The 12,740-nt window shown below is 43.9% G+C and overlaps 1 protein-coding gene across 4 annotated transcripts in view; it reads right to left on the bottom strand.

The window, feature by feature from the left end:
* Positions 1-765: 765 nt before the first annotated feature.
* MXRA7 (matrix remodeling associated 7) overlaps positions 766-12,740 on the bottom strand; it is a 108,991-nt gene continuing 97,016 nt past the window's right edge. For 2 of the 4 annotated variants that reach the window (XM_030208177.1, XM_030208178.1), the window contains one exon: positions 766-1,810. In XM_030208177.1, coding sequence (XP_030064037.1) covers positions 1,696-1,810 — 115 coding nt within the window. In that variant the 3' untranslated portion in view covers positions 766-1,695. Of the gene's footprint in view, positions 1,811-6,807; positions 7,505-12,740 lie in introns of those variants that run through there. The other 2 variants (XM_030208180.1, XM_030208179.1) reach the window with 1 other exon arrangement.

The following is a 12,740-nucleotide window of genomic DNA, read 5'->3' as shown; positions in this document are numbered from 1 at the left end:
CCCCTCCCCTGTTCCTAATGCCCCTCACCCCGTTCCCTCCCCTCCTTTTCCTCCTCCTTCCCACACTTTGGGTTCCTTAAGGCTTTCAAAAGTCTATGTACCCCCGTGGCCCTAACACCCAGTATCCGGATACCCCACCGCTTTCCTCCTCACCCCTCCCCCAAGATGTAATACTTTCACGTCCTTCATTTTTTTAAAAAAGTGTCCTATCTACCCTGTGTACAAATGCCAGGCATTCAGATTGTGTTCCTCTCGTAAATTTGCATGTCTTTCAGTCCTTCAGAACTCCCCCTCCCCCCATTTAACACTTTCAGTTCCTTTAGTCTTTTAAAACTCTCCTATCAACCCTGTGTCCTAATGGCCAGCACTCAGATTGTTTTGCTTTGCCAAACTGTCTGTCACTGAGGTCAGTGTGTGCCTGCCTAGCAGACCACTTCCGGCAGGCAGGGTCCCAAGCACATCCTGTTGGAGGTGAGAATTATTATATAGGATGTTTTGATTCAGTTTCTTTTTTGAAATAGAATGGTAAAATCACCTTTGAGCTTTTCTGGAATCTTGTCAGGTATTTGTGACCTGGATTAGCCACTGTTGGAAACAGGATGCTTGGCTTGATGGACCTTTGGTCTGTCCCAATGTGGCAATACTTATGTACCTTTTAATTTAAAAAAAAACCCCAGTAATAGATAATGATTTATGGGCAGGTTACCTTTAAATCTATGAACAGATGTAATTTTCTAAAGATAAAGTAATGGCACATGGTGTGTGTATATAATCATCAATTTATTAACATTTATCATAAAGAAACCCTAAAAAAAAAAATCACTAAGCCACTCTCAATTAATAAGAGAATGCCACTTATACAGGTGCACTTCTATTGCTGAATCACTGTACAAGGCAGCTTCCTTTTGTATGTTACAGTATCTTTGGCAGGAAGGTAGTGTATTCTAAATATTTATATACTTATGCCCAGAGTTTAAAAATGCATTACATTGGATGAACAAATCCATGCCAATAAATGGGTTTGAAACTCAAACCACAACACATTCAAATTCCATTCCATAATACTACAACTAGCAAGCATTTCCGACTGCATTTACAAATCTACTGGAACTGAAATTCATCCCAGGTGATTCAATACATCCCAACTGCAATCCTCCAGCCTTCCAAAACTGATCTGTTTTAACAAATATTCATAATTATTACATACTCCTTGTTCAAGAACCAAGCTAAAATTGCATATTTGTGTTTAAGCAGCATTTCTGTTTGTTATCTCACATATACATTCAGCTACATTTCACATCTGCACATCTTGTTCACCCATAAAAATGTGTGCTCTCTCACATGAGGACAGTAGCACAGTGGGAGATGCAGGTAATATCTGGCTTATAGAACCTCAACAGGACTTCTCCCCGCTACCCCGATCAATTGACAGACGAGTCAGGCGCTGGGGCAGGTACTGTGTGTTCACTGATGACGAATTTGAAGAAACAAAGAGCAGGCCAGCTGAAGACAAGTAATAAAAAGCATTTGAAAATCCTAAAAACAAAATTGTAACCATCTGAGAATAGGTCAAGCACATGTAGCAATGGCCCCTTCACTGTAGCTTTTACCCTACATCCTGCTATACACCATCAATACTAAATGAAATTAGTTAGCAAAATAGAAGCCTCCGGCTGGATGATTAGACCCCACTGCCTACATGTTATAAAGTTTGAGCTGCTCTTCCATGTCGGCTTCAGTCATCTCTCCAAAGGTCTCCTGCTTCTCCTTCATAAGCTGGATGATGTTAGCCAGCTGCTCGCTCTGCACCCTGTCAAGGAGAAAGCAAAGGAAGAAATGTCCACAGCATTGCAAGGTGGCTGTGTTAAGACCACTCTGCGCAGTAACACCGGGCACCGGTGTCGTTTTAGGACACTCCAGTAATCCCACAGCGGTCCAGGTACCTGCCTTTGATGTACAGATGGAAAATATTGCCCACTATGTAAGTTAGTGGCTCCCAAACCTGTCCTGGGGGAACCACAAGCCAGTCAGGTTTTCAGGATATCCACAATGAAGAGATTTGCATGCAGTGGAGGAGGTGCATGCAAATTTCTCTCATGCATATTGATTGTGAGTATCCTGAAAACCTGACTGGAGTAAGTGCTCTATAAACAAACAGTAAAATTTGAGTGCAGCAACCATACTTCTTTGGCCCTTGCTTCCCTGGGCTTCCAGCTCAGTTAGAAGCAGCCTCTGTTGGGTCATAATGTTATGAATCTTCTTTTGTGACTTCCCTCCCTCTAGCCTATCATTATAGTGACAGTCCTTGGTAAGGGTGTTACAGATCACAACTCCCTCTGGAACCAAGTACACATGCATCCAACATTTGACCATTGCAGAATGACTAGACTCCTTAGCCTCTGAAGACTGTTTGTGCTGCAGTCAAATCCCTGGTCCCAACGGAGCCCAGGAATTGAACCTAATTCTTCTGCATGGAACCAACGCAGAACAGTACTGTCATGTTGCTAGCTCACAAGGACCCTATAGCATATACTGCATTTTTACACATATACCCCCAAATCCTATACATGGTATTCAGAATTGCATGTGCAAATTTGGGTGCCTGCCATTGTCATTGAATAATGAACCATTTAGCGCCTCTAATTGGGTCCTAATCAATTACTGGTGCTAATTGGGATTAATTTAAATGTATATGTGCATATTTAAGCGTAGCAATGGAAGAGTCATAGGAGTTCCGACAATTTATGCATGGCCATGCCCCCTTTTGGGTGGCACACTATCCAGCTTATAATCGAACGAGAAAAACGCCCAAGTTCCGACCTAAATCGGGAGATGGGCGTTTTTCTCACAAAAACAACTAAAGCGGTATAATCGAAAGCCGAACTTTGGACGCTTTCAACTGCACTCCGTCGCGGATGCGGACAAAGTTGACGGGGGCGTGTCGGAGGCGTGGTGAAGGCGGAACTGGGGCGTGGTTATCACCCGAACAGAGATGGGCGCCTTTCGCCGATAATGGATGCGTTTGTAGCTAGAATTTAGGGCACTTTTCCTGGACCCTGTTTTTTCACGAATAAGGCCCCCAAAAGTGCCCTAAATGACCAGATGACCCCCAGAGGGAGTCGGGGATGACCTCCCCTGACTCCCCCAGTGGTCACTAACCCCCTCCCACCACAAAAAAATGATGTTTCACAACTTTTTACTTTCACCCTCAAATGTCATACCCTCCTCCCAAGCAGCAGTATGCAGGTCCCTGGAGCAGTTGTTAGGGGGTGCAGTGGACGTCAGGCAGGTGGATCCAGGCCCATCCCCCCCTACCTGTTACAATTGTGCTGCTTAATGCTTAGTCGTCCAACCCCCCCAAACCCACTGTACCCACATGTAGGTGCCCCCCTTCACCTCTTAGGGCTATAGTAATGGTGTAGACTTGTGGGCAGTGGGTTTTGAGGGGGATTTGGGGGGCTCAACACCCAAGGGAAGGGTGCTATGCACCTGGGAGCTCTTTGACCTTTTTTTTTGTTTTTGTAAAAGTGCCCCCTAGGGTGCCCGGTTGGTGTCCTGGCATGTGAGGGGGACCAGTGCACTATGAATCCTGGCCCCTCCCACGAACAAATGCCTTGGAGTTATTCGTTTTTGAGCTGGGCGATTTCATTTTCCATTATCGGTGAAAAGCAAAAACGCCCAGCTCACACCTTGGCGAATAAAACATGGGCGTCTATTTTTTTTGGAACATACGGTTCACTCCGCCCCTTCACGGACCCGTTCTCGGAGATAAACGCCCATGGAGATAGGCGTTTCTGTTCGATTATGCCCCTCCATGTGTTTTGGGCACACATAGGATAGTGTGCTGCCAGCTGTTTGCACAAATCCCAATTGATGCCAACATCAATTTGTTAACATTTGAATTATTGGCGTTAATTGGCTCAATAATCAATTGAGATGCACATGCATGTGGGATCATACCCAAATTTGGGTGGAAAAAACTGGTCACCCTATATAGAGTCCAGGAGATAACTCACACTATACCAGTTTGTATTACTAAGATGTGCTAAGTGCAAAAATTAACACATTGGTTCGTAAGAGCTTTTCTTTTTAGGTTCTTGCAGGCATTATTAGTATAGGAAACCTGCAAAAAATCTAAAATGAAAAAGCCTTAGAAACAAACATACTAATTTTGCAATTAGCGCATCTTAGTAAAAACAAACAAAACACTGGCTGAGCACGCTGACAGCATGCAAAATGTAAAAACACACATAACAAGCATGTTACGGACTAGATCCTATATATTACGCCTAAACATTCAGCGCTGAAATGAATTTCATCTAAGCGCGTTCCAAAAAGTACAGCTTAATTTAAGGTGTACTTTATAGAAGAAGCCTAAATTTCCATGTAGAGTATAGAGTATGCCAAGTGCTGGTCCGTGCAACTAAATTTAGTCGCAGACAGTTATGCCAAGTAAAACCTGGTCTAAATGCCTATGCCTAAATTATGCGCAGACCGAATTGGTTCTATAACCACGTGCATAGATATATTAGAAACGCCCACTCCACACCCATGGCCACACCCCATTTTCAACTATGCAACTTAGAATTTATACACAGCACTTTACAGAATACACTGTTTACTCAGGGCCCTGTTTACTCAGCTGTGCTAAGGGCATGCTAGCATTTATAACGTGCGCTAAAACACTAAAGACACCCATAGGAATATATGGGTGTCTCTAGTGTTTAGCACACGCGAATTTTAGGCGCACACTAAAACGCTAGCATGTCTTAGTAAACAGGGCCCTTAGACAGTCCTGCATGTAAATTCTAATTAATGCCAATTAGTGTAAGTAATTGCTTGCTAATTGGCAATTATCAGCACTGATTGGCTCGTTAACCAATTAGGTTATATGCACTGTTATGGAATATGTTTCAATTGCCGCACAGAAGTCTCAGCGCGATATATAGATTCCAGTGGTATATGCATAATGTGGTACTTAAAGTACCTATATTTTAAAATCTCTTAAGGGCTCATTAATAACGTCCTAGGGCAGTCGTTACAGTAACTTAATGACAGGCTGTAATAATTCAGGTGATAGCAACAGGCAGTTGTGTCAGAAACGTCTAACATTACATTATCATGCAGCTCCGCTATGGGCAAGAATAACTGAGGAGAAAGATTTGTTAATCGGAATATTTTAGTTGTAAAGGAAAAATAATATAAAGGTAATAATCACATAGGCAGGAAGAAAAATAACCTATTCAGTGATTTATTGGATTGAACAAAAGCAATAACAATTTCATGTTACTAGAACTACAGTCCTACGTTTAAATAATAATAAAATCCCCCCATCTCTCTCAACTAGCAAATCCTGGGCTTTGAGAGAGTCATTGTTTTCACTATAAGCACATATTGCTATAGAATGCAAAACATGTTTGATATATATTAACATATATAAGTATACATAAGGCATTCTTTGCATACTGGGAGTATGTGGAATGTTGACCCATTAACAGTACATGGAACTGTTGAAGAATAAAGACTGCAAATGAATGTTGGAAGTAGCAGTTTATATTTGTAAAGTCTGCCAGCCCCATGGCTTTCTCCATAGCATAAATCAGCATCAGCTACAGCTCAGTAGAAAAACTCAGCTTGCAATAAATTCATCTATGCGAGAAAACTCAGCTGCACCAAGGGAAATGATGTTAACGTTATGATGCCTCTGATGGGTCCACAGCGCAGGAATATCAAGTTCCTTTAGGCTACTAGGAGTCCTTTGACAAAGGCATGCTGGCGTTTTTAGCACGCATTAAAATAAGCGTGCGCTAAATGCTAGAGACGCCCATGTATTCCTATGGGAATCTCTAGAGTGCACTAATCATTAGCGCATGCTAAAAACGCTACCACACCTTTGTAAAAGTGTCCTACACAGGGCTGCTTTTACCAATGGGCAAAAGGGGCAGTTGCCCCAGGTCCTGGAGAAGGAGGAGTGGCCTAGTGGTTAGAGCACTGGTCTTGCAATCCAGAGGTGGCTGGTTCAAATCCCACTGCTGTTGCTTGTGATCTTGGGCAAGTCACTTAACCCTCCATTGCCTCAGGTACAAACTTAGATTGGGAGCCCTCCTGGGACAGAGAAATATCCAGTTTACCTGAATGTAACTCACCTTCAGCTACTACTGAAAAAGGTGTGAGCAAAGTCTAAATAACAAAGTGTATGGCTGCCACTCTTAAAGCTCTTCCCCCTCCCCCCCAGATCTTTGGCTACAGACCCAAATTTTGTGTGAGCCCCATGACTCTGCTTCTGAATTGCATCCCAAAAGCCCCTCATGGTTGTGGCTCCAGTGTCCTTTCTGCAGCAGTGGCAGCCACAGTGTAGGCTCCAGAGAGGTGCAATGCACAGATTAGAAAGTAAAAGAAGCAACGCAGCAGGGGGCCCGTCCCTGGTTAAAGCAGCCCTGACCCCCAGAAGATCTTGCTCAGTCTCACATATACATTGAGCTACAGCAAATGCATTTTACATCTGCACATCTCGTTCACCCATAAAAATGTGCAATTTCTCACAAGAGGACAGTGGTGCAGTGGGAGATGCAGGTAACATCTGGCCCACAGAACCTCAGCAAGACTTCCCCCTGTTACCCCGATCAAGCTTACGTTTCACTTTTATTCTGGAATTTCCAAATCTGCTTTTTACAGATTTTTATTGAAAGCAGGACTTAAGTATCCAAATGCATTATGGGTTACAGGATAAAAATTCAAGCATGGCAAAAACTATTGTCCTATATGCATCTAACCTTTGGCGCTCAAACGGATGTTAAGTGCCAATATGGGGGGGGGGGGGGTGAAATGACAGATAAGCATCTAAGTACACTTCGGTGCTATTCTGTAACTTGGCGCCTGTGTTCTAGCACTTAACTGCAAAGGGAGGCATTTACATGGGTGGGTCACGGGTGTTCCGACTATTTAAGCACTTGCTTTATTGAATACTGTTAGGTGCCTAACTGCTGCATTTACACCTGCCATAGAGCAGGCGTAAGTGATCACATCTAAAATCAGGCACCTAATTGTTGACTTATACTAGCATTCTAGCACAAATTAATCTTTATAGAATGTTGGCTGTAGCGCCTTTTATAGAATTGCCCCCTTTTAATTCTCTATGAAGAGTAATTGCCGTCTTCAGCTGTTTTGGGGGAAGGTTAGCCCATAAAATATAGCAGCTGTAAAAGTTGTTGATTACTTTTCAGGTTAATACTTTCTCCAGTGCATCAAACTCTCAATCGCGTGGCAAAAACTAGCATAGATATACTCCACCTCCAGCTCGTTCCTAACCCCCTCGAAGGCTCCACCATGCACCAAGGTTCTCCCTGACTTAACCCAGCACTCTGCAGGACAGGAGAAAGCCACGGGCCGCATGCAAATCTTATAGCTTTTGGGGGAATGTGTTTTGGTTTGTTTCAAGCCTTTTAGATGCCGAGGAAAGTCCCCTTAAGAGGAGTCTAGGGATAATTTCAAATAATCTTCATTTCTGTAAAGAGAGAGGGGACAAAAAAAAAACAGACAATGTATTTCAGAGTTGCCCTGTAATATGAAAAGAGATCAAAACAATATAACCACCATCCATGAATGCAGAGGGGTGGAGTAGAGGGAGGGGTAAATCTCTGCAGGTTAGTTTGGCCACCATTGGTTTCACACTCTCTCATCAACTGTAGCAAGTTAGTCGCCCTGTGACCAAAATACAAATATGAGGAGGGGCTATGGGGCCCTGTTTCATGATCCTGTGTCTCCCAATCATACAGAGGGAGCCGGTGAGCTGGTATCCTCAGCTCTAAAGACTCTGTGTCTGGTATAATCATGTTCCCCTGGATTCTATACGTGGTGCCAAAGCGTTCCACATGGATCCAAGATGTGCGCGTAACTAAACTGCTTAACAAGTCATTCAGTATGAATTAATTGGCCTTAACAATCAATTATTCAAATTAATTGGCACTGGTTTGGATTTGTATGTGCATCTGCCTGCACTAGTTTATAACACCAAGGGTCCCTTTTACCAAGCTGCGGCAAAAGGGGGCTGTTTTGACGCACGCCGAGGCCCCCTTTTACCACAGCAGGTAAAAGGTAGGTCTTTCTTTTTTTTCAGGAAATGGCCATGCGGCAAGTGAAACACTTGCTGCGCGGCCATTTTTTTGGGGGGGAGCCCTTACCGCCACCCATTGAGGTGATGGTAAGGGCTCCTGCGCTAGCCCAGCAGTAACCAGGCAGTAACTACCATCAGGTACACACCGGCACTACAAATATATATATATATTTTTTTTTTTTTGTAGCGCCGGATATGACGGCACACAGGGGGTAGGAACAACCGCCGGGCAGCTGCGGTAACCCGGTGATACTTCCTTTTCAACTTTGTAAAAGGGGCCCCCAAGTGCCTAAATCCCCTAGCACACATTCAAGAGGGGGGAGTGGCATGAGCGAGGCAAGGGCATTCCAAAAAGTTGCACGTGGAGGGGCATAATCGAACGGGGCGCCCAAGTTTTCCTGAGGACTTCCTCGCAGGACGTCCCGGCGAAGAGGCGGGGAAACCTGTATTTTCAAAACAAGATGGGCGTCCATCTTTCGTTTCGATAATACGGTCGGGGACACCCAAATCTCAACACTTAGCTCAACCTTAGAGAGATGGTTGTCCCCAGTTTTCGGCGATAATGGAAACCGAGGACGCCCATCTCAAAAACGACCAAATGCAAGCCCTTTGGTCATGGGAGGAGCCAGCATTCGTATTGCACTTGTCCCCCTGACATGCCAGGACACCAACCGGGCACCCTAGGGGGCACTGCAGTGGACTTCACAAATTGCTCCCAGGTGCATAGCTCCCTTACCTTGGGTGCTGAGCCCCCACAACTGTACACTACTACCATAGCCCTAAGGGGTGAAGGGGGGGGCACCTAGATGTGGGTACAGTGGGTTTGTGGTGGGTTTTGTAGGGCTTGCTGTTTCCTCCACAAACGTAACAGGTAGGGGGGGATGGGCCTGGGTCCGCCTGCCTGAAGTGCAGTGCATCCACTAAAACTGCTCCAGGGACCTGCATACTGCTGTCATGGAGCTGGCTATGACATTTGATGCTTGCATAGAAGCTAACAAAATAAAAATGTTTAAGTTTTTTTTTTAAGGTGGGAGGGGGTTGGTGACCACTGGGTGAGTAAGGGGAGGTCATCCCCGATTCCCTCCGGTGGTCATCTGGTCAGTTCAGGCACCTTTTTGAGGCTTGGTCATAACAAAAAAAAGGATCAAAGTAAAGCCGGCCAAGTGTTCGTCAGGGACGCCCTTCTTTTTTCCATTATCGGCCAAGGACGCCCATGTGTTAAGCACACCCCAGCCCCGCCTTCGCTATGCTTCTGACACCCCCCCCCCCTTGAACTTTGGTCGTCCCCACGACGGAAAGCAGGTGAGGACGCCCAAAATCGGCTTTCGATTATGCCGATTTGGGCGACCCTGGGAGAAGGATGCCCATCTCCCAATCTGTGTCGAAAGATGGGCACCCTTCTCTTTCGAAAATAAGCCTAAAATTATTGTAGAAGAGGGTCATTTCTGTGTAGAAATACCATGAGTTGTGCACCGCTATTTACACCAGGTTTCAGCTGGTACGGAAACTGGCTTTAATCGCTATTCTCTAAAGTGCTCATTCTAGAACTCTCTTGAATACTGCTAATTGTCAATTTTTTAGAATTCCACCCACTGTGCTGGGGAGAGCTGTAGGAGAGGGTGGTGCTTATACAGTTCCTTATCAGTAAGTACGGCAGAGAGGAACTTTTATGCGGGAGAGTGGGATCACGCTTGCTCCAGACAATGAGAACTTTTCTTTTTAAATAACTTTATACAATGGAGTCTTTCCAGATAAGAAAACGTGGGCTGAAGTTCATGAAATTTTTTTTGTTTCATTTTAATAGATACTAACTAGCCACATTTCACCTTGGACTTGGATCTGGAGTGAAAGTGGGTTTTTGTTTTTTTTTTAATCTATACTTATTTGCTGAACTGACTGGGCTTATTCTTGTGCATAAGACATTGAAGTAATGATGGATTGAAGGGTTGATCTTCTGTAGCTTGAAGTTTATCCAAATCTTGGCTGATTCAGTTTCCAAATATAGAAAATTAATGTCAGTTGGAAATAAGCAGTTGTACATGAAGCAAATTAGGTACTATGTGGAGGCAATTTTATAACAAGGTGACATATTTCCACAGACACAGAACTACTCTATAAGAATGCTTAATGGGCTTAAGTGCTTGTAAAAAATACAAGGGTAAAGATCCATCAACACTCCGAAATTTAGATGTGCACATTTACGACAGCTCTATGACTCATGTACATATTAACACCTAAATGCAACAGTTACACGCCTAACTTACAGTAGTCAGTAAACTGAGCATCTAAATGTCAGCCATGCCCATGCTCCTTCCCTGTGAATAACCCTCTGACAATTATAGGCTAAGCCATTTAGGGGGAGATTCTATATACAGCGCCTAAAAAATTGGCACTGAAATCATTGCCGACAAAGTGTATTCTAGAACCAGTGCCTAGATTTAGGTGTCGGTTACAGAATACGCTTTAGTCGATATTTCAGTGCCTAAATCTACACACACCCATTTACACCAATGAAAATGTTGATGTAACGTCCAGCATGTAGATTTAGGCACACTGGGCCATATTCTATAACTAGGTGTGTAAAGTTTGGAATGCCCATTTCCCCGCCCATAAACACACCCCTTTTTGCCTGTGCATGTTAGAAGTTTGACTCGCATCGTTACAGAATATGCTTAGTGAGTTGTGCGCCTAAATTCTAATCAGTGCCAATTAGTGCTCATTATTGCTTGTTGTGCTGTTATCAGCGCTCATTAGCTTGTTAAATTATGCACATTGTTATAGAATCCATGACGATTTCAGCACCGATCTCAAGGCACGCTATATAGAATCCGGGGGTTAGTGCAGAATTACAGAATAGCAGTTATGTGGGGAAATGGCAGTAGTAGACCTAAGCATACACTTAGCTGCAAAGATGGCAGTATTCTATAAATTTAAGTGCACAGAAGGCACTTAAATATACACGGCCTGTTATAGAATCAGGGGCTATTTGTACAATTGCACAGTTATAACCCCAAAAATCAGAGCAACCCCTAATTCTAGAATTTAGCCATCATATCAGAAGAAACGTTGTGTGTCAGCCATAGAAAGATATGCTGCTAGGACTGACCCTTAAAGGTAGATTGTATTTGATGTACTTTCCACAAAAGGAACCAGTATAAAAAAAGAGACAAATAGCCAGACAGGTCCAGCCCAACACAAATGAGACGATTTGATCAAGAATAGTGTTTGAAATATTATTTTTTTATTTTACATTTGTACCCCACGCTTTCTCACTCATGGCAGGCTCAATGCGGCAGGCAATGGAGGGTTAAGTGACTTGCCCAGAGTCACAAGGAGCTGCCTGTGCCAGGAATCGAACTCAGTTCCTCAGGACCAAAGTCCACCACCCTAACCACTAGGCCACTCGGGCTTCTCAAACCTGTCCTGACGACCCCACAGGCAGGTCTGGTTTTCAGGATATCCAATACAAATATGCATGAGGGCAAATTTGCATATACTAGATCTCATGTTTGCAATCTTATCTCATGCCTAGTCATTATGAACATGCAGAGAATCAGACCGATTGAGGTCCTTTGGGCAAGTTTTGATAAGTCTGGCTTCAGAAAAGTTCCAAAAAAATTCAGAAACTAAAAAAAAAATAAATAAGAGTAGCGTAACGGTTAGCATATTTCCTGTTCAGCCTAAATTCGTCAGGGCAGGTTTGAGAAGTGCAAAGTCATGGCTATTTCTCTTTCCAAAAAATACAAGGTCTAGGGGACATGCAACGAAGCTACTAGGTAGTACATTTAAAACAAATTGGAGAAAATATTTCTTCACTCAATGTGTAATTAAACTCTGGAAATGTGTTGCCAGAAAATGTGGTAAAAGCAGTTAGCTTAGCAGGGTTTTAAAAAAAAGTTTGGATAATTTCCTAAAAGAAAAGTCCATAAACTATTCAAAAGGATCAGCACCTGGAGGAGGAGTGGCCTAGTGGTTAGGGTGGTGGACTTTGGTCCTGAGGAACTGAGTTCGATTCCCACTTCAGGCACAGGCAGCTCCTTGTGACTCTGGGCAAGTCACTTAACCCTCCATTGCCCCATGTAAGCCGCATTGAGCCTGCCATGAGTGGGAAAGCGCGGGGTACAAATGTAACAAAAAAAATGCACCAAAACCAGCTATCTGGTGATAATCAGTGGGGGATAGCTGGCTATCTCCCACTGAATATCACTGGTTAGCAGAAAGCCGATTATATCAGCCAACATAACCAGCTGTCCGCCAATTTTCAGGTCCACTTTAGTGGCTATATTTGGCTGCTTATATATGTGGGTTATCTATGGCTGGTTAGAAGATAACCGTCTAAGTCTGAATAGCGACATAACTAGCTATCTTCTACTTGGCCAAAAATAAACCAGATATTCAATGCCAGTCACCAGAAACAGCCCAGCATTAAATATCTGGGTTTAGCGGAGACTGTGGGAGTTAGCCGGGCTAACTCCCATGGTCTGAAATATTGGCCCCCTTATTTCTAGGATGAGCAGCATAAAATCTATTCTACACCTAGGAACAGTGGCGTAGCGGGGGTGGCTGCCACCCGGGGCGGATCGCCGCTGCACCCCCCCCCTGGGTGCAGACCAACACGACACCTCCC

This window comes from Microcaecilia unicolor, chromosome 6 (assembly GCF_901765095.1).
Source record: "Microcaecilia unicolor chromosome 6, aMicUni1.1, whole genome shotgun sequence".
Classification (NCBI taxonomy): domain Eukaryota; kingdom Metazoa; phylum Chordata; class Amphibia; order Gymnophiona; family Siphonopidae; genus Microcaecilia; species Microcaecilia unicolor.
Note: the sequence above shows the minus strand (reverse complement) of the source record. Positions and strands in the feature narration are given on the sequence as shown.